General features: G+C 38.5%; 4 protein-coding genes and 1 long non-coding RNA gene across 17 annotated transcripts; 3 read left to right on the top strand and 2 right to left on the bottom strand.

Annotated features, from left to right (window-relative positions):
* The first annotated feature begins 19 nt into the window (after positions 1 to 19).
* On the top strand, positions 20 to 11,646 carry LOC136777693 (uncharacterized). 9 transcript variants are annotated; one of them, XM_066734180.1, is made up of 13 exons: positions 330 to 1,451; positions 1,575 to 2,041; positions 5,278 to 5,344; positions 5,547 to 5,992; positions 6,061 to 6,124; positions 6,209 to 6,304; positions 6,458 to 6,558; positions 6,671 to 6,802; positions 6,890 to 7,063; positions 7,146 to 9,098; positions 9,221 to 9,353; positions 9,414 to 9,503; positions 9,651 to 11,646. In XM_066734180.1, exons 2-13 carry the CDS (start codon positions 1,643 to 1,645, stop codon positions 10,097 to 10,099), a joined length of 4,104 nt encoding a protein of 1,367 aa, XP_066590277.1. In that variant the 5' UTR covers positions 330 to 1,451; positions 1,575 to 1,642; the 3' UTR covers positions 10,100 to 11,646. The 9 variants fall into 9 exon arrangements, 8 of the variants coding, with proteins under 8 accessions (XP_066590277.1, XP_066590278.1, XP_066590282.1 ...); XM_066734181.1 differs by lacking the exon at positions 1,575 to 2,041 and adding an exon at positions 2,549 to 4,680 and having other exon boundaries at positions 332 to 1,451; XM_066734186.1 differs by lacking the exon at positions 1,575 to 2,041 and adding an exon at positions 2,549 to 3,953 and having other exon boundaries at positions 334 to 1,451.
* Positions 4,641 to 5,355, bottom strand: LOC136777729 (uncharacterized). Its single transcript, XR_010823294.1, has 3 exons — positions 5,268 to 5,355; positions 4,850 to 5,184; positions 4,641 to 4,770 (listed from the first exon to the last, which is right to left on the bottom strand). It is a non-coding gene; the product is annotated as an uncharacterized lncRNA (long non-coding RNA).
* A 179-nt stretch (positions 11,647 to 11,825) lies between the features above and the next one.
* LOC136777696 (homeobox protein 2) lies at positions 11,826 to 21,517 on the top strand. 3 transcript variants are annotated; one of them, XR_010823290.1, is made up of 11 exons: positions 11,826 to 12,318; positions 12,501 to 12,649; positions 13,308 to 13,505; positions 16,133 to 16,426; positions 16,860 to 16,993; positions 17,239 to 18,363; positions 18,443 to 18,981; positions 19,053 to 19,602; positions 19,848 to 20,303; positions 20,613 to 21,011; positions 21,396 to 21,517. XR_010823290.1 is itself a non-coding variant. In XM_066734192.1 (10 exons), exons 2-10 carry the CDS (start codon positions 12,526 to 12,528, stop codon positions 20,790 to 20,792), a joined length of 3,600 nt encoding a protein of 1,199 aa, XP_066590289.1. In that variant the 5' UTR covers positions 11,826 to 12,427; positions 12,501 to 12,525; the 3' UTR covers positions 20,793 to 21,348. The 3 variants fall into 3 exon arrangements, 2 of the variants coding, with proteins under 2 accessions (XP_066590289.1, XP_066590288.1); XM_066734192.1 differs by lacking the exon at positions 21,396 to 21,517 and having other exon boundaries at positions 11,826 to 12,427; positions 20,613 to 21,348; XM_066734191.1 differs by lacking the exon at positions 21,396 to 21,517 and having other exon boundaries at positions 20,613 to 21,348.
* LOC136777721 (transmembrane protein 70 homolog, mitochondrial) lies at positions 21,356 to 22,540 on the bottom strand. 2 transcript variants are annotated; one of them, XM_066734239.1, is made up of 4 exons: positions 22,401 to 22,540; positions 22,151 to 22,265; positions 21,728 to 22,060; positions 21,356 to 21,645 (listed from the first exon to the last, which is right to left on the bottom strand). In XM_066734239.1, exons 2-4 carry the CDS (start codon positions 22,256 to 22,258, stop codon positions 21,373 to 21,375), a joined length of 714 nt encoding a protein of 237 aa, XP_066590336.1. In that variant the 5' UTR covers positions 22,259 to 22,265; positions 22,401 to 22,540; the 3' UTR covers positions 21,356 to 21,372. The 2 variants fall into 2 exon arrangements, with proteins under 2 accessions (XP_066590336.1, XP_066590335.1); XM_066734238.1 differs by having other exon boundaries at positions 21,728 to 22,046; positions 22,125 to 22,265.
* Positions 22,541 to 22,889: 349 nt separating this feature from the next.
* On the top strand, positions 22,890 to 25,053 carry Dhps (Deoxyhypusine synthase). 2 transcript variants are annotated; one of them, XR_010823291.1, is made up of 8 exons: positions 22,890 to 23,012; positions 23,076 to 23,569; positions 23,638 to 23,830; positions 23,912 to 24,015; positions 24,089 to 24,214; positions 24,294 to 24,407; positions 24,536 to 24,638; positions 24,710 to 25,052. XR_010823291.1 is itself a non-coding variant. In XM_066734232.1 (7 exons), the coding sequence occupies exons 1-7, from the start codon at positions 22,907 to 22,909 to the stop codon at positions 24,554 to 24,556; spliced, it is 1,158 nt and encodes a 385-aa protein (XP_066590329.1). In that variant the 5' UTR covers positions 22,890 to 22,906; the 3' UTR covers positions 24,557 to 25,053. The 2 variants fall into 2 exon arrangements, 1 of the variants encoding a protein (XP_066590329.1); XM_066734232.1 differs by having other exon boundaries at positions 24,536 to 25,053.
* Position 25,054: the final 1 nt, after the last annotated feature.

Here is a 25,054-nt window from a genome sequence, read left to right on the forward strand (position 1 = left end):
ACTCACTTGCTACTTACTTTGTATGTATACAGAATGCACAGTGAAAATTTGCAAAAAGACAACGATAGACAGCGCTGTTAGCAAGTTTCCAATTTTCAGTTTTTACTGCTTTTCGTAAATATATACATAGGAATACATTCTCACTTCAGTATCGTCGTATTCGTTGTGTTTCGCGCACGGTACTTACACCCTACACCGGCTACACCACTTATACATACACAACTCAAGCTACTCAAGAAGTTAAGAGAAGAGGCGTGCAGGCAGACTGCAGTGGCGTGCAGCAGCTGGCTAGTGGGCTAGTCCGCTAGTGGCTGGCTACTGGCGCTACTGGCTGGCAGCAGCTGGCAGCTGACAAGTTGGCATGGCTTAGTTTAGAGTTTAGATTATGGTAGTTTTAGGTTTAAAAGGTTAACATATAAAAGAGGCAGGAGCTGCTACACTTGTTTGAGCATGAACGGCATGGAATGGAAGGGAGTAACCAAAGCTTTAGGCCATAGAACAAATTAAAGCCAGGCCTGTTGCAAATAGTAGTATTTTGTATACTTTGATGGTGTCTACAGAAGTGGGTATTGTGTACATATTATCAGAATATCTTACTATTTAATGACGCCATGCCCTGACTTAACCTTCGAATTTGAAGTTGGAATTGTGCGTTTCGGTTGAACTCGATTCTTGTGCGTGCACGGATCATAGTTTCTGGTGTGTCAACTTCTCATTTGTGCGGTGTACGTAATTCTTCTGGGTTTATCCGAGTTCCGCGTTTTTAGTTTTAGATAGTTTTTTGCGGGTTTTATGAAGCCCGCAGTTTCTAGCTGTTTCCACTGTTCCTTTTACGATTGCCTCCCCATTGGGTGTTTATTTGTTTATATCGTTCCCCGCGCTTAATCTAATGTAAAAATAAGAGGGAATCAGAGAAGTTAAATAGTAAAGGCACATATTATTGCTACACAAAGATTTGTTAGCTGTTTTCAAGGAAACAACGATATGTTCTTGATTGAGGATATAATATGGCGTGTAGTCCGTGAACTGGTGAATTCTCTTCTGTAGTCTCTTGAAAGGATAGAGTGGATAGTGTAAAAAAAGAGTAAAAGAGCGGGGTGAAAAGGTTGTGGCGCCTGCGTTTAGTACCAGGGACGACCGGGGAGACGGGCGTGTCGGTTGTCTCTCTGTCGTCAGCTGTTTGCTAGCTTGCCGACAATGGCACCTTGATAACGAAAAGAACGACACAACAATGGCAAAGTAGCGATAAAATTAAACTGTATCACCGGCGTTGATGCCGTCATCCCGTCATTGTCATAGTTACCATCATCATCATCGCCATTAATTGTTAAAAGTGACTCGAATCAATTAGCAAGATGATTCCTTACACCACGTGTATGTCACTGAGTGGTCGACGCGAAGCACATCATTGGGTGATCCTACATCATGAATTCTCCACTCCGGTTATTCCGGTGAGTCGAGCTTACCGTTTACGCACTTAAGCACGCACAACAACGCGTTATAGTACTTTATTATTTATCCTTTCCTACCCTGTTTATTCATTTATTTAATTGTGCTTTTCCATATCTTTGTAGTTTAATTGATGGATGCTACTGGTAATTGGCATAAAAATATAACAATCAGAAAGAGAACACAATGATATATGGAGTTACAGTCATTGTATAACGGTCAGCGCTTCCCTGCTACTAAAATTGCCTTTAAGAACCAAAATAGTCCGGAGGTTATGTGTATACTGTACTATACGGCTCTGTGTATCAAGTGTTCATCTCGATCGTCAACTCTAATATATATAGTGGTAGTTGAGGGAGTAGTTGAGCATACTGCTTATATACTTCGTCAGTCGTTAGGTCAGATGGTCTCTCAGATTCAGTCAGATCTTTCAAATCGGACCTGTCGGTCGGTGGTCTCTTTGTGTCGTTGTAAAAAAATAGCAGCAACTGCCGACTCTATATCAGCTCTACTTTTCTCTATAGCACAGCAAGTTTTATTCCAATTTCTCGTTGTGTATCAATGTAGACTAGTATCTCTCGAAAGAATTCACGTAAGACAAGTATGAAATTAACATCTTATGCTTTTAGTGCTTTTATTAATCATTTATTAGTCTCTTCGCTGATTATTTACTGAAGGCGGTGTAGCCTTGTACCGTATTTTTATTAGCGCTCTATTTATACGGCGTCATTAATTGTAATCATGTTAAAAATCGATTAGGCGAGCGACGGCTTTGCTAAAACAAGTCACTATTGTCTTGATTGTTTCTAAGCCTCTTCCTATAATAATAATAATCATTAAGACTATAATATTACGGATAATTGACCCTATTCTCACTTTTTCATACCTACTCTATTTCTACCTGCTTTCTTATGAAAACTATTTGATAAACAACTGCTACGCCTATACTTATAAATCTACTTACACTCCGTTCGTTGTGTGCGGAATATGCTAGATATGGTTAAATTAGAGATAAAAAGATTCATGCACTCGCAATAAGAATTCAGCCTTTGGTGATTATTGTTTTTTGTTTTGTTTTTTTTTTCTTTTTTTTTTTTAGAACAAGCGAGCGCTCTCCTCTTCTTTGGTCCGGCTGGCTCGGAAAATAATCTAAGTTTAGCTCGGAGCATTTCTAAATGCGTCTAACGCAGTGGACCCGTCAATGGTCCAAGTCCCAAACAGCAGCAGTTGTTTTCGACATATCCCGGGTCCCGGCAGCAGTCGAACCAGTAGCAGTAGTAGTGACACTATAGTAGCAGCTAGCAGCAGTAGCCACCAGAGCCACCAGCCAGCCACTACACGAGGCACACTACCGGAGTCAATAAGCAGACCGTTGCGCTTGCGCCTACACGGCCCACTTCCCTAGTTCCTACCTCTAAAGATTTAGCTCCTCTTGCAAACTCCGCCTCTAGTCCTGAGCATCCACAATTTCGTCTCGTTCGTCTCGCTTCACCGACTATCATCGGAGTTCACTCGACGTAATCAAATACACGTTCGTGCGGCTCTATTTTCGTTTTAGAATTTTTACACGATCAAAATGACAACATCTATATACATGAACCAAAGCAGCAAAGGAAACATTTCTAAGTAAAGCAGTCTCATTTCTGATCAAAGTAAGAGAGCTCTAACGAAACGTGTGCGATAGCAGAGAAGGCTACGTTTCATTCGATGTATACATGTGTACTACATAACACACCATGTAGAAATTAAGGGGTGTGCCGTGTCGTGTGACTACTCGCGATGCAGTCGTAGGGTCAACGTTCGAATCTCGCATAGTTTAGCTCAGTACATGGAAAGAATGAAAATAAACAGTACGTTATATACACATTTCTCCAAATCACTCTTCTCGGCAACCATAACAAAGAAGAAACGAGTTCAATTTCTCGAGGAATCTTCCGAATATTACTTTAACGTATTAGTTGACGATTTAGTAGGCAATGGGGTATAAAAGTGGGGTTGACGGTGAGGTAGGCGGGGCAGTAGCAGCGGTAAACTAGCACTAGCAGCAGTACCGACGACGACAGTGGGTGGCGCAGCAGAAACTACTACCTTCCGACTCCAACATTACCAGCAGCACCAAATGGAAAAACGTACCGGCACAACTGTCAGTGTTCACTGATTAGGTCTGTCTGCGTGGCTGGTCCATTCAGTAGCGTTTAGTGCGTGCTCGTAATCGGTTACACTACTACTATTGCACTACATAGCATATAATTTGAACGTATCCGCTGGCAACGCGTCTCACCTCGGAGATCTTTATACACAAAATTGATGCCCTTATTTTTCTTTCCATACATTTTCTTGTAATCAGAGGGGGAGGGGGAATCGAATGGATCAATGTATAAGTGTACCGAAAGAAAGAAACTGTTTTATTACAGTATCCTCCTCTGCACTCGTCGAAAAATGTTGGCGATTCAAGATTCGAGGTTTATCGGTGAATAAGGTGAAGAAGAGAGTTTCAGGAAAAGGTATTGTGAGCTATTGTGGGAAAATTAAGAGTGTTTTGATATCTGTAATGTGGTAGTAGTGGTATTGGTGGGGGTGGGGGTGGCGGTGGTGGTGGTGGTGGTGGTGGTGGTAGAAGCGATAATCAAAAGCGATAGCTGATAAAAGCGGGAGGGAAGGGAAGGTCCAGAAGCAGAACTGGAGCTGGAAGTAAAGGAAGGTCGCGGGTGATTTGCATGAAAGACTGGAGGAAGAGGGGGAAGTGTGAGGGAGAGGAAAAAGCGCAGTCTCTCCGTCGGTCGAGGGAAACTGGCGTCCCAGGCGCGCGTCAGTGGTTCCCGCGGGACTCGGACCCGTCGACGACCCAACGGGGGAGGTTCGCTCTCTAGTCATGGCAGCTCCTCAGGAATGCAATGTGGCTTATGCGCCGTAGTCGCGGATCTCTTTCGTCGTGCTATGTGCATCGCTGGTAGCAGGCGTGGATCCGGTGAATCCATTTATCAGGAGCTCGCCACTGATTATCAAACCTCTAAGAGGCAGCAATTCCTTCATCATCATCATCATCATCATCATCATCATCGCTATCGTCGTCGTCATCATAATCATCAGCAGCAGGACGTTCATCATCGCCATATTGTTCAAGATGTATGTCCCACGGCACCACTAGTCAATTCCGCTCCACTTGCCATCGAATCGCCTGATAAGCTTTTTAAAAAGGTGGTCAAGGAACGCAACAGCTGTTTACAGGAGGTGAGCCTTACACGGGTACATTTGGGACTACCAAGAGCATTTTACGCAATCCCTGACACCTTTGACTTTGCGAAACCCCGGTTCTCCAACCTAAACAAAATAAATATACTCATATTTTACGTACCAATTATCTGTCGCTTAGCACTTACAAAACAAATGCAAAATTTACCTATAGCTATGAAGCTGTAGCTATTAGTACGATAAGGCATTTTTGCTTCTGCTGCAACGGAGGAAGAGGGATAATAGGGAAGTCACCGTTTATAACCTTATTAGCGTCACTCACGACATTTTCTCTCTAGCTGTAGATTTTTGCTGTATTTGTTTTTTTTTTACTCGCAACGCCCATTGTGTTGGCCTCGAAAAGCGTCATAGAATAGTTCAGCTATTTGTTGGTTATTGTATAGTATTTATATACAATAATATTTCTATAGCCTCTATATGGAACATTTTCCAAATTATCATCCATCCAAACATTATCAATCTCGCATAAACCTGTTCAGCTTTCTAAATATCCTCGCTTTTTAAACCACAGTCTGTCTTTTGTTTCAAATATTTAGCAAATTATTAGAGAGAATTAATCATGTTACCTGTTTGCAGAGGCAGAACGATGCTGAGATAACGCTGGAAAGCACGGATCTGAATGCAACTCTGACACGAGTTCACGGTACGTAAGAGCTTCCGCCCACAAGAACTTCCGTTAATTATTTAAATTTAAACTTGAGATTGGCGGTTATGAAATTTTCTACAGTTAAGCTCGGTGCACCAATTTCAAGTTAAGGTGATTTATGGAAAGCGTGTGCATGGATGTTCTAAGAATCATAATTTATTTGAGCTTTAGAATACTTATTAATGATGTTGGATTTTAGATGATGCAGCTGCTGCTTCGACGAGTCCTAGTAGGACATCAGTGGTGGTGGAGGCGGTACTACCAGCGTTGGAAATCGGAGGAATGGTGTCAGCACCTCCAGTGGCAATAATGGAAACAACAATGACGATATTGTCCACCACAGTCACTACGACAACGTCAACGACAACTTCAACTTCAGCATCCGCTGCGGATACTACGTCATTGCTATCGCTATTGAATCAAGTTTATGTTAAAGATACAAAAACAGATGCGATTATTGTAAAAACGAGACGATTGTCTGACGTCGATCGAACTCTCATTAATTGCTTGGACACTGGTGAATTTAGACCCAGGCACGCTGGTCGTTTTCTTACCATGCACCGACGTCGTCGCAAGCGTCTCGTCACAAGATTGTTGAATCAAGAGCCAGCAATTCTCGATGATATTTTTCATGGCTTGGCACAGGTATTGCATTGTCCTTTATCACTGTTACTGTTTTTTTCAAAACATTCAGCATTCGCTATACATTCCAGTGTATACTGCAAAGAGCTGGTAATTGGCGATTTAACGCTTTTACGTTGGAAACGGTAACTGGAGGTATTCCATTTATTATTATAGAAATTATTGGTTAAGCCCTTTGGATATGTATTCTTTTTTATTAATATTTCTTTTGATTTTTAGGCCGATCCTTGCCGGTATTGTGCGTTCACCTCTTCCATTGGTACGGGCTTCTTCAGCACTTTAGCTTAGATGTAGTAACCGTATGGAAACTATTTGGTAAGCACCAGTAATTGCAATGTAAAAATTTACACGCTTATGACGGATGGAGTGTGATCACGGCTCATTGAGAAAATGATCAAAATTTTAGAGGGATTAGGCACGAGTTAATGGATAAATAACTATAATCTATATTTTACACGTGCTTTTTAGCATTCATCGAGGAAGGCTATCATAGTACAAATCCTTATCATAATAGCATACACGCCACTGATGTCACACAGGCGATGCATTGCTTTCTTCAAGAGGAAAAAGTTGGTACCTTTTTCCTTTCAATTTTTTTCTTTTTTTCTTTTCTGTGGATTATGTAATTATACTTTTACACCTATAACAGTTTCAAAAACTGGATAAAATTTATTTCCACAGATAAGAAAGCATTTGACCAATTTAGAGATCATGGCTTCATTGATAGCTGCTGTTACTCATGATCTTGATCATCCTGGAGTAAATCAACCGTTTCTCGTGGCTACCAGTAACCATTTAGCTGCCCTTTATCAAGTAAAATTTATTTCTTACTCTAATCGATCAAGATTCGAGTTGATCGATTTGACGCAAAACAAAGACCTGCATTGTCAATGATTTTAGAATACCTCGGTACTGGAGAACCACCATTGGAGGTCAGCTATAGGATGCTTGTTAGAGAGTGGAGTTTCGGATCAATTGCCCCCAGAAATAAGGCCTGAGCTTCAGCAACGTATCAGTTCATTGATTCTAGCAACCGACATCACAAGGCAGCAGGAATTTCTCACTCGATTTAAGGTAAGAGCTTTCCTCGTCCAAGATACACTTGTGCACGATTATACACGTATGTAAAATTTATCTATTCCCTTCCGTGTTTCAGGATTATTTGGACAGTGATTCACTGGATATGCAACAAGGAGAGCATCGCCATTTTATTCTGCAAATCGCCCTGAAGTGTGCCGATATATCAAACCCTTGCAGACCTTGGGATATTTCTCGAAAATGGTCGTACAAAGTTTGTGAGGAGTTTTTCCGACAGGGAGATTACGAGCGTCGATTAAAACTACCAGTTACGCCATTATGCGACCGACACTCTACCAGCATACCAAGGATCCAAGTTGGTTTCTTGAAATTTGTCGTCACACCACTCTACGAGGAGTGGCATCGTTTTCTGGGAGATGGTTTAAGCGTATCTCTCATGGAATTCTTGCGGGGCAATCAAAACCGCTGGGAGAATCTCATTAATCACGAACCCAGCAGTGACGCGACGAGAAGAGAGATTCTAGAACTAGAGGAGAATGGAACGAAAGAGGTTCTGGGACGGGAGGAGGAAATTGAAAGGGAAAACCAAGTGGACTTAGTTGACGAAGAGATGGATCAAATGGAAGTCGTGTCTGATGACGAGGAAGACTCAGAAAGTATCGATCTTGTGATTTCAGGCAGGCTGGATCAAAACAATCCACGTAGAACGAGCCTCCCTGGAAGACACGATAGCGTGGAGAGGGTCGGACGAAGGCACTCGGTACCATTAAGCATGCCAAAGCCACTGATTGTTTTTTCATCCAGCAACAGCAGGAGAGAAAGCTTGCCAACTACAGCCAATTCTGATAAAATCAAGAATCCCTTACTAAAGTTAGGAGATGAAAGTCTCTTAGATCCGAGCACCTTGTCTCTGTTATCATCTAGAAGCAGTGTATTAGAATCGTCCACTAACGCCAGTACTGTCACCGAGAGACCAGTCAGCGCTGAGAATCTGTTACCGGAAACGAGTATAGCCAGTATTACCAATAGTACAGAAGCTTCCAGGCTGAGTACCGTCCTTCAGCCTGATAATCAAAGGCCGCTTGGAGCCGTTCAAAGTAAACTATTAACTAGACAGCAAACATTCCCACCGTTGCAGCCTTATGTCAGAACGAGATATCTGTCGACAACTGCCGAAATGTCTCAATGTAGCACGCAACTCTCGACGGAGGATAATCGTTTATCGTCAAGTTCATCCACAAATTCCATTAAGGAAAAGAAAACTTGCTCCGGCGGTGGCTGCGGGAGTCCGCCAAGCGGCCAGGGAATAGCTCGCACCTCAAAAACGACACAAGCCAAAGGACAGTCGCTGTCTACCCATTGCGCAAAAAATCCAAGGCGGCATTCTATGCAAGTCATCCGTACGGATGACGGGTCCAGGTATCGACTGTGCAACAAGAGGCCTTCTTCCGCTCAAGAATCAGATTCCGCACAAATCTTCTATGCCTCTTTGACAAGCTCCTACAGTGGAAAGGATATGGTAGATGTTTCCAATAATAGTGAATTATCCTCCGTACCAAGTTGTGCTCCTAGAAAATCGCTGCCTGAAAATTTGACAACTTTATTAACGTCTCATGAAACGAGTGAAAGCACCGTTCATCAGATAACAAGACTTAAATGCGATCCTGATACTTCTACTGCCGATGCTGATATTGAATTCGGTAGGAGACATTCGACATCCGTAGCAGAATCAAGAATAGCCTATGATAACACTGGTAGAAGATTTACCACGATACCTGTGTCGTCTGAATTGTTGTTTACTCAAAAGAAGTTTTTTATCGGTAGCCCTCCCGACTCACCACCGCTAATTCAAACTTCGTCATCCAGTAACAGCGGTAACGGGCTAAGAAAAAGCATCGACGACCCGAGCTACGAAATTACTTCGGCTGATAATAATAAACGTAACTTTGATGTCAATAGGGAGCGAGTTCAAAAACTTGCGAGACTGAGTTTTGATGCAAAAATGAAGGAAAACGTCGATCCGAGAATCTTTGACGACAAGGGGTACGCTCCGACTAGAAGAGGAATTCAGGTATCTGGAACTACCAAATCAAATTTAAATTATGGTTCACCCGCACGGTTCCTTGAAAATGCTTTTCAGGATTAAAAATTCTTAATTACGATTTTAATACAAGTATAAATATATTTATACAGATCTGGACTAGACGTGGCTCAGCACCTGTAGGTCTTTTATCAAAAATGGACGATGTCACGGTAACTTCAACTTCCAATACGGAGTACACATTAAGACGCGGCTCCGTGCCAACTGACATTATTAAGTTGCAAGGTACATCATCTTCTTATATCTTTATACAATTAAGTTGACGTCTGATTACCTTATTTTCAGGCAGTTGTAATCGCACGGCATTGGGCCCACGCGGTGATAATTTATCGTCACCAGGAAGAAGAGCTAGCCTTCCCAAGGAGATGGCATTGGGTAACGTTATGATTTTCTTTTAAGAAAAACTCTGCTGGACTGATATGTGTGGCTTGTGTCGTTTAAATATTCGCGCCATTGGAGTATAGTAGTTTAAAGCTTGTAAGAAAATATGTACAATTCTCTATAAAGTCGTCCTTCTTTCAGGTGAATTGGAGAGAAACCATCAAGTACATAGCAACAATAATAATAACAATATCAACAATAACAACCATCATCGCAATATTAATAGCAATAAGAATGGAACGAGTAAAGCAAACGATGCTTCTGCAGCGGTAACATGCAACGTTCCAGTAACTAGACGCGGATCTGTTCCTACCGACGATGTATCCGAATGGCGACGAGATTTATTTAACAGAAGTAGTATAAATGGGAAATCGCGCGATAGAAAAAAAATATTGAGACGAAGAAGTAGCGAAGGACCGGATATGCTTCGCGGTGCCTCCAATGATGGTAATGAGAATGGAATTTGGCTGCGGTGGAAAAGGGAGCTGGCCAAAAAAGATTCAGCCCCAGAATCTATCCTCGAGCGAAGAGGCTCTTTACCTATAGAGGTGGCGGCTGTATCTCATGCCGGTAGATATAATCACCGATAAGAAAGGATGATAATGACGATACAGAACAAGCCGACACTGGATACATTTTCAATAGGAAGCGTACGTTACGATATTCATCATATTTTTAAGTCTCTATGAAGCACCATACAAAGATGTGTTGCGTGCTTTTATCGTTGATGCATCTCAAAATCCTAGCTGCCCGACTTCAATTTCTGCCGATTGATCGATTCTGATCGTCCATTTATCATAGATATGTTGTTCAAAGTTCAATCAAAACTGGTTATTAATCTATAGGGGATGTGTGTCTAAGGAGATTATTAGGATTGGATAATTCAATGAACGCGAGCGACATCAAAAGCAGCAACGTGTTTCTTTCACAAACAATGTATTCGGTGATACATCGGGTGCCATTAGCCATTAAGTGATATATACGACGCTCGACGTCTTACACGTTACGGCTCAGTTTTTTGAGATCGTCCTATTGAAATAAGTCTTAACGGATCATTCAGGCACAAATTTCATCAACTAATTTCACCTTTAACCAAGGTAGACTTGGACTTCCCAAAAGATCGATAATGCGGATGAAACATCTCCCGTAACTATTCTTTACGCTCGTCATAGTTTAGAAAAAGTTTTATATAATTAACCCTCATCAGAAAAAAAAACATAAACGCGTGTACACACAAGTTATTTAAGAAGTCATAACTGAAGGTAGAGTGGTTTTTTCCTTTTCCAGTCTTCCCAAATAGGAAGGAATCTTAAGAGATATAGTTTGATGCACGATTTTAACCCCGCGTGCCATACGGACGAGTGATTTAAAACACGTATGCTGTATTCAATTATCAAAACTGCAAATGAATTTCTATTATGTCTGATCGGAAGGGAAACAAACATCGTTATACCAAAAACACAGGGTTTAATATGCTGATTTTAATAATTAAAATATTTATGTACGGAGAATGAGTAAAGACTGGTAGAAAAACAAAACCGCTATAAAACTAGACGTTTATAGAAGAAACTCGTAGGTCGAGAAAACGAAATGACATTTGCTCATTTTTAAGAAGTTCTTGATTAGCCGAAACTAACCGAATCGTTCTCATTTGCATAAAGAAACATTGATTGTTAATTGAAGAAAAATACGTATTGTAAATTTCCATTGTTATAGCTGTAACAGCTTGATACATTGGGATTTTGCATTAATCATTCGAATGAAGATCTATACACACATACATGCAGATTCAAAAGTTGAAGCTGTATTTCAGTTTTTCTCAAATTGGTAATTAAACATATTCAATAGTGATTAACCTACCAAAGCTGGCTTTGAGTTAATCTGTTAATATGTTATTTATTGAAGAAGTAAACTTTTCATAAAAATACTATTAGAGGTAGACATTCCACGTATCAAGAACAATGTATATTGTATAAGATTTAAAAGTAATAATTAAATTAATTATTGAGAGAATTGTCGTTAGCCGTTAATATCAGCATTGTCATTCTCTGCATAATGTATTTCATGTTATAGAAACAATGCCAATTTTTGTAGGTATTAGGTAAGTATATAATTCATATACAAAGATGTTCCTTATAATTTCCTTTAAGTTTGACTAGTTGAACATAGAATATCGTTCAATGATATATATAAAATAGGTGGATTCGATTGGTTGATCGAGAGAAGTCGAAGTTCGAGTTTCAAGCAAGACTTTCGAGAATCGATTCAATACATTAAAAGGTCGATATGTGGAATCGAAGAAACGTGCGAAGGAAAAAATAAGGAACACGGAACAGAACCCATTGCCTTACATAACAAGTAGGTGTAATACACACGCGTATTTTTGTGTATATTGTAGCATGCAGTGTACTTATAGTACTATCTACTGTAAATGCACGCGTTACAAATAAAAAATATTTTACTTTATTGAGCCATCAAAGGACTGAGAAACAAAAAATTTGCACGCGTATAACTTTATATATACATTCTTCCGTAACGATCCTCGATCAGCAGCAGATGAAATCGATTGGAAAATCAAGGGCCGTTGGAACCGTCCGTCCGTGCCCGTGTCGCATGACCACTTGCGCATCATCATTATCGTCGTCGCCGTTATTGTTATTGTTGTCGTCGTCGTCGTCTTCGTCGTCGTCTACATATCGCCTTTATCGTTCTTGGCCTCTTCCAGTTTTAGTTCTATCTAGTTCTAGTTCTACGCAGTCTCTTGCTCAGTTGACAGGCATATACCGCACAGTACATCTGTGCGCGCTCGGTAGGTCAAAATGGCGTAAACCGACCGTGCAATTTTAGGTTATATTGCCTAGTGCTACGGTAAAAACTCGAGAATCAAGGCAGACGATACGCAGTATCTTGAATATACTGCAAGTTTCTACCTAGCAAATAGCTTCTGTAAGGAAAAATCCTTTGTTGTGAACATCGCATTTTTTCACGTAGGTATCGAAGCGCGTCGAACAGTTACATGAGTTATGAAGACGGAATGCCCGCAGGCGGTAACAGTCGTTTCCGCGGTTATCCAGCGCGGATGTCCGAGCGCCAACAACTTGCACTCCTACTGCAAATGACTTCGCAGGAACTTGTATCAAGTAAGAACAACCACAATCATACGTTTTCTCCTTTCTTCTATTTATTTTCGAAATAACAGTACCTATAGACAAATTATTTTTACCTAATCCATTTCTGTTTCGCGTCACCTTATTGGATGGCTTGCATAATATAAGAATTGCAATTAAAATGATATTTATCGGATTAAGTCCCAAAGCTTCATAAATTGATGTGTATATATGGTTTAACAATAGAAATTATTCCGAAGACGTCCGACATAAATATATATATATATATAAATAAATAAATAATGACATTGTTTTGTATGCAATAATAAGTACATTAAAGAAAAAAATAAATACTACCTTCATTTGGATGACATTCGCTTTCGCCTTCGTGCCTTTTCTCACGATGTCGGTATCTAGGCCTGCTTGTCTATAATCTACATTCTACGATGTACTTTACCTCTACTTATAAATTCAATTCTGCCAACGGTCGATCATCTAACCACGCATGTGAACCTGATAGTTTAAATGTCCCTTTATGCATCACTATAGATTTCTCATACATTTTTTAATTAATCGATGAAACTGCACATATTTAGTATATTGTTCTCAAAAATTGTAATAACGCACATGCTTATAAGTGGAATATATAAAGAAAATTATATATATGTAAATAATTAATCAATTCTCGAAGGTGGGAGCAGTAGCCACAATCCAAGTACTACGTCAAAAGCATCGAATTTGCAGCAGCAGAGAGGTTCAAAAGGTCGTTATACAAGTCGAAATGGAGAATCACAGGCGCAATCTTCAACTATCAATCGCAAGGAAGATTATCGCGTACGACAAATGTTAGCGAGTGGTTACGAGATTAGCAGTAAGGAAAACACTGATGGTAAGTTGATTAAAAAATTCTGTTAATAATGCAGCATAATCTAAACGTAGTTAAATTTAATAAAAAAAAAACAACATTATCACTTCCTGGTAATATAGAGATGTAACAGGGTATTATTATATTTATTAACACATTTATATCATCACAAATAACATAAACTATACAATCTTATGCTATATGCATAATTGATTTGAGCTTAAACGAATGCACAATTTTGCTAGCATATTTACTTCTCCTCTAACTCTTTTATTTTTACAATAATTATTTATAAATCGTATTGTTTAAGAATATTAAAACATAATATCTACTAGCTCACAGTACAGTATAGACTATATGGAACACATTACAGCTTGCACTACAGTAGTAGTGATGAATGAGAGTAATGAGATTAGTGACTTATAAGAGGGGCTATCAATACACTGTTCAAAACTGAATCATGTACAGGTATAGTTTCTGCTTCCCTATACTATCTTGTAGCAAAAATGCTTCTCGCAAAATTGATTCATGTCCATCTCAACTCCTCTATACTATCTTATAGCAAAAATTTAAAGACAACAGCGTCAACAGCAGACGAAACGCGACATCGACAAATATGAAGATGACGTTTTAGACGTATAGTAAAAGTATTATCCAGAAAGCATATTATTTATGTTGGAAACGTAGGGATGTCGAAAAATGGAATGGAAAATAATGCAAATATGGTGCATATATATAATATTATTTATCAAGTATAAAAAGGAAGAGATCGGATGTAATTTTCAGCCTATAAAGAGGAAAAAGCATCAGATAAGCATCGGGAGCAGTAAATCAAAAGAAAGATTAAAGAATATTTTGCTTTGTTAAATTAATCTTTCTTCTGACTTGCTGCTCCCGATACTTATCTGATGCTTTTTCCTCTTTATAGGCTGAAAATTGCATCCGATCTCTTCCCTTTTATACTTGATAAATAATATTATATATATGCACCATATTTGCATTATTTTCCATTCCATTTTTCGACATCCCTACATTTCCAACATAAATAATATGCTTTCTGGATAATACTTTTACTACGTTCAAAACGTCATCTTCATATTTGTCGATGTCGCGTTTCGTCTGCTGTTGTCATTAAATTTTTGCTATAAGATAGTATAGAGTAGTTGAGATGGACATGAATCAATTTTGCGAGAAGCATTTTTGCTACAAGATAGTATAGGGAAGCAGAAACTATACCTGTACATGATTCAATTTTGAACAGTGTACTAGTGATTGCTGCAAATATATACATACCTATTTTATTGTATCATAATAAGTAATAAATAGCAAAAAAAAGAATGGCGATGAATGTCAGGTAGAAATTAGTACATGGAGGATCAGAGTTAGGATTGTCGGACATTTAGAAATGGTTTAGGATGCAGTAACGGGAGAGAGAGTCAGTTCGGTAGGTTGGTATGAGTTGATAGCTGGCAAATTGTTTGTAGCGGGTTCAATTTTCGAGGGTTCAATGCTTGACTTTAGTCGAAGCTTGAGTTCTGAAGGAAACTAAAAAGGGCTGAAACCTGAGGTACGAAATAAGGTCTAATGTATACTTGATGCAAAAAAGGAAGTACAGTAGTACTATTGACGTGGTAACGGGGTTCGACACAAGCCAATGTAATATCTATTCGAATTGTGTAGTAGTGGTAGGTCAGGCGTCGGAATACTGAAGGAGTGACAGAGGGGGGATGTAAAGGATGGTAAAATAGATAGGGTGGAGGGGGAGGCGCAGTGTCGACCAACTATTTCGAGTCTTCTTCGAGAACCAGCCATTCGTCGATGGCCAAAGGCGGCTTCTTCCGGTCGACCGACAGATCGTGAACGGGAGAGAGAAAATGCGGATATAAAATATTACAAATAATATATAGCCGAGTCTATAAGTACTTACTAAGTCGAGTAAAGGCCTCGGTTCACAGTGTTCATCGAGATACGCACGCTTTCCACAGCGCTCGTGTGTTAAGTTCCACTGGCGTACTAGCAGATGTCGCTGTACGCGCTTTAAATCGCCATAAGCGTCTTCGAGAGAGGAGTGATCAGTGAGTCTGGCGAGCCCCTACTGAGTGAGGAAACATCAGACAGTCATCGCTCATCGCTCGCATTTCCATTCCCACGGCATAACAGGAGTAGGCAAGCAAATAAGCATTCTAAAAGATAAACAAAGAAGATTGGCTGTATACTATTATTCTTTACTATATTCGATTTATTCGTGTCACTTGGTACTATAATAATATTGTATATCGCATATATCATATCATTTATCGCTTTTTCTGATTCACGAATGCTAGGAGAATTACGAGAATGAAGGATAACCCCCTCTCTCCCTTTTTCACGCACACATATGCACGGCGCGCGTGCGCGCACACTCCTCCATGCTCTCCTGCCATTCGTTCGTTCCTCTCTCACTCTTATTTTCTTTCAGAAATTCCAAGAATCGCACTATGCCTTTGTACAAGTTGATTGAATAAATAATATATGACTAGTAAACGATTCCGGTATACGACTGTAATTTAATTTCCGAGAAAGAGAGAGTGTGTATGTTTGTGTGTGTGTGTGTATCAATAGCTATTCTACTGATTGTTTTTGTTGATGTTTTCCTTTTTGATGCAATACAGAAATATTAGCTACATCTCAATCGTCAGAGTTACCAACAGTGACAACATCTTTGTCGCCAATAATATCAACAGCTAACGCAGCTAATCCTGAAAGTCCGTGCTCCTCGGCTGAGATAAGCACAACGAGCACGCGTCCAAACGAACAAGATCAACAGCAGCATCATCGATCTCACACACACTACCAGCAACAACAGCAAGATACAACGGTCGTAAGTGCATCCACTGTTGCATCGCAAATCGTCGAAGAAAGTGGAGACACCTGTGAGATGCGGAGAACACCACCGCAAAATAAAGGTGAAACATGTTTACAAGTAATTTTTTACAAAAACCCATCCCTATTTAGTCCGTTCTACATTTTAATGTAACTGAATGAGGTAAATCTAATGCGAATTCTTCTTCGTCAGTATAATATTACAGAACGGATTAAAGTTAAAAGATAGCTGACGATTGCTCAGAGAACATGAATAACGGAGATAATGAAAGATGCTGTATATATGTATATATAACAGATGAGGGAAGTCAGCATCTTTTATTAGCTGCAGAAGCTCTCCTTCACTATCTTCTGGACGCACTTTGATAATTTTTTTTTCTCTTATCAATGTTAAATTTACACAAGTGCAACTAGTCGATGTGTTTGGTATATTACCTATTGGCGTGTGCCATTAATAATTGTAGTAAATTTAAATATTTTATTTTTGTTTGTATAATATTAACTTGTATTTTGTAGTCGACAGATCGGGAACCGGGCAGTCTAGTAGCTCGCCGCGGGTAACGCTTCGAATTAACCAGGTGCGAGGGTCGAGGGATGAAAAAAAAGGTGGTAACAATTCCAGCTCCCGACAAGGTGGCATAAATTCACAGGTAGCTGCACATATATTACTTTTTATAAGAGAAAAAATTCGCATACTTATAAAATGGCACGTTCTTGATCATTTGAACTACTAATAGCTTTCAAACGGCGAGACTGATCTTTTAGACAGATTATTTTAGAATCATTGCTGTAGTAGCAAGTTTCGCAATAACTATTAAAACTCGTAGTTCACGATTGAAAATGCCATTTTAAATAAACGTATAATATAGAGACTAACAATTTTTTGTATTGACAGAGTCAGAGTCAAATGGAATTAACATCAAAGTCTTCCTCGAGTGTTTCTGCTGGATTGGGAAGTAATAGCTCAAATTCTAATACAACTGGAAATATTCAAGCTCCAATCGACAAAACTGATGTGTACGAGTTTAAGAATACAAAAGAGGCTACGCCAGTAAGAGGGACCAGCTCTTCGCCTAATCCAAATCCAAGTATGGAGAAAGATAAAGATACTGGAAAGGGATCGAGTCATCAGATTGGGAACAGCGGTACTCAAAGTAGCTCTGGTACAGGTAATACTACTGGCAACGTTGGTAGCATAGGAAACAATAATAGCAGCGCTGGTAACGGTAATAACCATAGTACTGGAGGCACAAGCAGTATATGCGCTGGTAGTGGTAACGCCAGTGGCAATGGTAATGGAAGTTGTGATAATAATGAGTCTTCTGGCTCGATTGCCGGCAGTAGTGCCAATATCAATAATGCCGGTAGTGGGAGTGGAGGGAGTGGTAGCAGTAAAGGCAATGAAAGTAGGCATGACAATGAACAAGAAAAAGAACAAGAGACTGACAAGGAGAATGATAATGATAACGGAAATGAACGTGAGCAAACGCATGCACATGGGCATGGACACAGCTATAGTCATGAAAACGATAATCCAACTGATAATATTAATGATACTGTCCGTGATAATGATGATGGTAATGACGATAACGAAAATGCTAGCGAGAATAAAAACCAAAAAGGAAAAAATGAAAATGAAAATGAAACTAAAAATAAAAAGGGGAACGTAGATGAAGCAAATAGTAGCAATAACAGCTCTGTCAGTTGTGTCATTAATAACATCATTAGTAATAGCTCCAGTAATAACTTTAACGTTTCTGCTACATCGACGCCTATTGCTACCTGCGATACCACTACGATACCATCAACAGCTACGACTTCGCTGAACTTGGATGAGACAGCTGCCATATCCGCTTCGCCCTCTTCCAAACGTCCTTATGAGAGTGACAATTTGGATGAGCAGGAAGATGAGAGTAGACGAAAAAAGCGCAAAGATTCGGAAAATACGAAGGAAATGACGAAAACGCTAGCTACAGGTAGACAAAGTGTTAATAGAACATCTACAGGTGTAGCGGAAAAGGTAAACATTTCTTATTGATTGTATGTATGATATGTCTTATGTGTTGTACTCGATATTAAATGTGGTTGAATGTTTTTAGTGTTCGAAATCTGGTAAGCAAGCAGCTGGATCAGCATCTAACAAGAATAGTCAAAACGTTGCTACAGCGAGTACCGATCGTAAGAGTCCGAGTGCATCTTTGATGGCCGGCAGTCCTAAACCACATAGTGGGCCAGGTTCTGCTACAGCCTCAAAAACTACTACCCCCGTACCTATGGAATCCGATGGTGAAGATGAACGGTCTAAAGGCTCGGATGCTGGTACAGCTCCGAAGGTTCCACCATTGAAAATAGTTATACCTCAAAGTACGGCTTCGGAACAAGAGCAAGGAAATAGAAATGGAAAAAATACTTGTAATAGGAATCATCAATTACCCTACGTCGTTGCTAGCTCGTCGAGCAGTAATGATTCAAATGACAACAAAGAGCAGAATCAGTCAGCTAGCGGCACGACTAGTCCGATAGAAAGTAATGCTGTTAGTAATACTTCAAAACCTGATGATAAAAAGGATTTTAGTGGTGCTTTACACGGCGAAGAGAGGTCAACTCATCACCAAAGAGTTTTACGAAGCTCGCACAGGTAATTACAGAATGATTCAATATTTGCTTAATATACAAACATAATTACATGTGAATATTTTTTCCGGTTAGAGTTGGAAATGGAAATAACGGTTCGTTGTCAACTAAAGAATCGCCGGCCTCTGGTGGAAATATAAACTATACAAATTCATCACCTTTATACGTGCCAACGTCTATCGCTAATGATAGGTCGAATAATTCGTCTCCTCAACAACGGCATAATTCTCCCACACCAGAAGCGATTGGAACTGACATGTGCAAAAGTTCCACAAATGACAATAATCCAAATACAGGAAACGCCTCTCAAACAAGTACAGTTAAGGAAAAAACTGAAAAAAATTCCGATTTAATAGCGAAAAGTCTTAAGGATGGTGGAGGGTCGGAAAATTCGGAGAATTCGTCTACACCATCGGCATCCACAGTATCCAACGCTGCAGCAACTACACAACCAGTTGAGCTACACCCAAGAAAAAGAAAGATGAAGCCTAGCAAAGAATCCCAAGCTGCCGCGACAGCCGCTGCCAATGAAGCAGCTGAGGCTGCAAGCATTGGCCCAGAAGTACATCCCCATGATCAACCTATCACAAATTGTTACCAGCTTTTCTTAAATATTAGAAAACAGGTGAATTTCATTTTGCTCTGGCTTTAAATAATTTTTGTTGTGTTTTATGTCTGACTATGGGTTCACTTTCTGTGACTGCATTTAATTTAAACTCTATATTTAAAGCGAAATAATTGATGCAACTTGAACCATACCACTTTATAAGTGGAGCTTAACTTAAAACCGGTCGTAGAAAGTGATCATAAAAACGTACCTTTAATGTCATTTAAAGTTATTTTCTTTTATCCTATTCTGTTTTTTCATAGATCGAAAGAAGAAGAAAAAGTTTATTTCCAGTCCAACCAAAACCTCCTCAGGGATTTAAGGATTACTTAATGAACCGCTGTACTTACGTTTTGGCGGGAAATGCAAATAAAGAGCCTAACGTAAATCCACCGGTAAACCTTCAAGGATCTATGAAAGAGCTTTATGTTGATCAAGAGAAAGAAAGGTATCGTTTAAGAATGCAACATGTAGTCGAGAAAGAGAAATTGGTATTATCCGTCGAGCAAGAAATTCTCAGAGTGCATGGCAGGGCAGCCAGAGCCCTGGCTAATCAGTCGCTTCCATTTTCTGTTTGTACTATATTAAAGGACGAAGAAGTATATAATGTTATTACTCCTGAGCAAGAAGAGAAAGACCGAAATGCAAGAAGTAGATACAATGGCAGACTGTTTCTAAGCTGGCTACAAGATGTTGATGATAAGTGGGAAAAAATCAAGGTAAATAAAGCTAATCATTCTTTTCATCTCTTTCATTAGTTTGCTAAACTTACTGCCATTCCTGTAACAAAATCATTTTAGCATTTTTATGGGAGCATATATACTCTTATGTAATTCGTTTGTAATACAGGCTACCAAAATATAACTACATAGAAAACCAACTGGTTTTCTTCTTTCGTTTCTCACCAGTTTAAAAATGTGTAGTTCACTTAATCGTTTTCTCGCTTCAGCTTAAAAGGAAAAGTTACAAATTAAAATAAAAACGAAAAACAAATTTTCTTTCGTTACATTACTTCTTCTTTCTTTTAGGAAGCAATGCTCTTAAGGCATCATAATGAAGCAGAATCGTTACACGCAGTTCAAAAGATGGACTGGGAGTGGAAACTAAAGGAAGTTGGGCTGTGCGAATTTAAAGCTACTCCACAAGTAGAAGATATGCACGTTCCCATGGTTCACGTTTCCGATGACTTTGATTTGCTACCGGCTTAGTGTAAAAAAAATTAGCACACGTGTTTACTTTGCTAACAGAACAATAGTAGCAAATGCCTTGGTTTTCAAACCTTTGGCAAGGATTGCAACAATCTGTGATCTCTCTGTTACATATAGATGTATGTATATGTCATACAAATACAAGCACACATGCACTGTTCTTACATGGTTACCGAACAAATTAAGACAAAAAAAATAATGAAAAAGTGAATTGATAGGGCAAGTATTTTAGTAAATGTATTATATTTATTGTGACTAATTTAATTTTTGCCCTGCATTTTTTTATACAGAATTTGTTAATATCGTTCAACAGAAGATATTAGTCAGTCTTCTATAAATCTGGCTGAAAATATCTTATATAATTTCTTTAATGTTGTCTTTTCATCTTGCGTCACACGTAAGAGATGTAAAGTAATTTAAGATTTAGCTTTATTGCATTGTGCTAAATTGTACTATAGATATTTTTTAATAAGAACTTTCGTACGTAGAGTTACCGTTTAGCGATTGACGATAGCTTGTAAAAAAGTCGCAACGAAAAGAGATGTACAATAAACGAAATTACATTATTTTTGAAATTAATTTATTTATCATTTTGTGTTTCAGAAGACTTTAGTTTTGGTAATCCAGTGGAATTATCCATATTTTTGAGTTTCTCAAAGCTTAATTGTTCCTTATCGTTTCTAAGAGCTTGCATATACATTTCAATTGGTTTATCATAACCCATTATCCTTTTATAATGATCAATATCTGAAAAAGAATTGTCTACAAAAAAGGCACTTTTGCCCTTAATGTGACAGGTAGTAAATATACCAGCAATATCTGGCACTGTTACATCCTCAGGTTTAAATTTTGTCTGTAAGCATTTCAAAAAGTTAAATTATTATTCTTACAAGGTCTTGATTCTGAATTACATTCTATTTAGGGGCTATGTTTACTTTTGTTTCAGAGGCGAATATGCTATATCTGTAAGCTATATAGCTATCCTCCTTAATATCATAGTCTATCCTTGTGACATATGATTTTGTTACAAAATGAAGTAATAGAGGAGTACCTAGTGCGAAAAGTGTAATAAATACAAGTCCTGGTAATGCAATTGTCATATTATCCATTTGAGTAACTTTTTTTAAAAGAAATGGTTGAGCAAGCAAACCAAGGCCAGAGGAAACCAGTGAAATAATTTTTATACGATATACTTGTTTTGTCAAAGGTCCTAAATATATCGTTTTTCCTCTCTTATCATCAATAGCAGTGGTGCTAAAAATGCATTTCTAAAATAGTAGGAAAAAAACTGACTGCATCATAAGTTTTATGTAAAATTTAATGAAATATTACCAATCTAATTTAAAAGAACTTCTAACCTTTATGTTGTTTAAATGATTCAAAGCTATGCTCTTTGTACATGAAGTTTTATAAATGGATAGGTTTTGGCGAGGCAAAAACGTTGCTCGTAATATTATAGACATCATTAAGGGCCTAAAAATTCATATTTTTCAATTTAATGAGACAATAGTAATATGTAATTTTTATTAATTTAAGAGTGGTTGCTGGAAAATATCGTAAGATTAGAATGAAAGGTATATTTAAAATAATAAAAATAAGTAAGATAACCTTTAAAAATGATGAAAGACAAATTGTAAAAAATTTATCTGCCTGCTTCTTCGTGTGTACAAAGAACTGGTACACGGAGTACGGACTCCAAGTGGCAATCACTGCACTTTGTAGTAGGTGCTGTCCACGTAGTTGTCGCAATGACGGTTACTGTTGACGGAGAATTTGGAGAATGGAGATGGATGGACCCGGTTAAGTTGAACCGATGAACCAGTTTGAAAAATACACTTATGGCCATTAATGGAACACTGTATATATGTATGTATACAACAACATAAACATAACCTCTTAGAAAGCACGTGATTTAAAGATTTTTAGTTCATACATAAACATTGGTAAAATTTGCATTGAAATGACTTGGGCAATACTTATTCAAACATATTCAGTTTAGAAAAGTTTAAGGACAATTTGGGTCACCAAAATTTTCGAGAAATTTCCATAACATCTCATTGCAGTTAATAAACACTTCGTTCCTTGTCCCTTTCTTAGTTTCTTAGTGCTATAACATGGACGAAACAGAGGGAAGTTGTCAGGATCGAGTTCCAAAAATGATCAAAAACGCTGTTTTAGTAAATAGCTCTACTCTTCCACCAGATACACCGAAAGTAACCGGTAATGAACTTGACATTTAACCAATGTCAGATTAGAATGATTACATTTCATGCTACTTTTTAGGTTATGACTGGAACCAAGGAGTCCAATATCACGAACTTTTTAAAACCTATAGTACTTCCGGCTTTCAAGCTACCAATTTTGGTTTGGCTGTTAATGAAATTCAGCGTATGCTAAATGCCAGAAGTAAACCACTTGCAGAAGATGAAATTGATTCGTTAGAAGAAGATGAATTTATCAAAAGGAAGTCAGCCTGTACCATATTCTTAGGATATACATCAAACATGGCTTCATGTGGAGTTAGGGACTCAATTAGGTTTCTTGTAGAGCATAAAATGATAGATTGTATTGTTACTACAGCAGGAGGAATTGAAGAAGACTTGATTAAATGCTTAGCACCAACTTACATTGGGGACTTTAATTTGGATGGTAAATCCTTGAGGGAAAAGGGTATTAACAGGATAGGAAACTTATTAGTTCCTAATGATAATTATTGTTTATTTGAAGATTGGGTTATGCCACAGTTGGATGCTATGCTACTCGAACAGAAGGAAAAGGTATTTATAGTAAACTAAAAGCTGAACCTTCATTAATTTTACTAACTCTATTTTCTTGTTATGTGAAGGGTATAGTTTGGACTCCATCAAAAATAATAGCCAGATTAGGTGAAGAAATCAATGATACAAATTCTATCTACTATTGGGCTGCAAAGAATAAAATTCCAGTATTCAGTCCAGCTCTAACAGATGGAAGTTTAGGAGATATGATGTATTTTCATTCTTATAGAAACCCAGGGCTAATAGTGGACATTGTTTCAGGTTAGAAGATTTGGCAACTTTACTTCTTTCTTTGTTATCTTTTTCTAAAAAATAAATAATTTTTCTATGTTATTGATCTAGATTTACGACGATTAAATACAATGGCCATGAAAGCAATTAATAGTGGAATGATCATCATTGGAGGTGGTCTTATCAAACATCACATTTGCAATGCCAATCTTATGGTAAAACAGACGAAAATAAATACAATTAATATTTTGATATTGCTATTAGTTACATCAAATGTATCTGTTATAGAGAAATGGTGCTGATTATGCTGTTTTTGTAAATACATCTTCCGAATTCGACGGGAGTGATAGTGGGGCTCGACCTGACGAAGCTATATCATGGGGAAAAATTAGGAAAGATGCTACCCCGATAAAAGTAACTAAATAAACAAAAATAAAACAATCTCTAATACTGTATTAAACACAGTCTAAAAGAAATTCATCTTATTTCTCAGATTTACGCGGAAGCATCACTGATTTTCCCAATTCTAATAGGAGAAACCTTTGCACGGCAGTATCATTTATCAAAAGCGCAGACTGTCCCCAAGGTTGAAGACACTTCAAGAAAAGTAGTTATATAAGCAAAAAATAATATTTAAGAATTTTTAAATTTCGTTGATATATTACACGAAAAAAACCTAATTACATTTATTTGTTTCTCTCGGATTCTCTTTACCACTCACCTTCTCCATATCAGCTGATATGTATATACATGTAAAATATAATAAGCGATGAATGACAGCGAATGATGGTAGGTGGTATTTTGCGAGAGTGTCAACAGTGAGAAGAATTTATCATGGGTGAGCGGTGAACAGATTAGTATGTTAATAAAATTAAAAAAGCTTTTATTGGCACTGAAACAATGTCATAGACGCAGCTCCTGAAGAAGAAGAATAGAGATAGAAAGACGACATGTATAATATGGATACTGAAGGAAGACGCCTGCGCCTGGAAAAATCACTGATTCTGGCCCTCTCGAGTTTTGTATGTCAGGTGTGTCTATAGGCGCAGGTGGATATTTGGAAAGCGGGCAGGCCCGAAGAAGCGAGAGAGAATCCGGTATCAATAGTAAATCTCTACGTTCTGTGCAGCAGCCATTTGGTTGATGCTTGTGTTGGTGGACGCACCGTAGACGGGCGTCACGGGCGGCGCAGGTGCAACCCGGCAATCGGCAGTTTCGTCTGTTGCCTTGGCTTGCTGAATGCTGTCCTGCGCG

Source organism: Prorops nasuta, unplaced genomic scaffold (assembly GCF_024137725.1).
Source record: "Prorops nasuta isolate Cenicafe-Biocafe unplaced genomic scaffold, Cenicafe_Pnas_1.2 PNAS00011, whole genome shotgun sequence".
Classification (NCBI taxonomy): domain Eukaryota; kingdom Metazoa; phylum Arthropoda; class Insecta; order Hymenoptera; family Bethylidae; genus Prorops; species Prorops nasuta.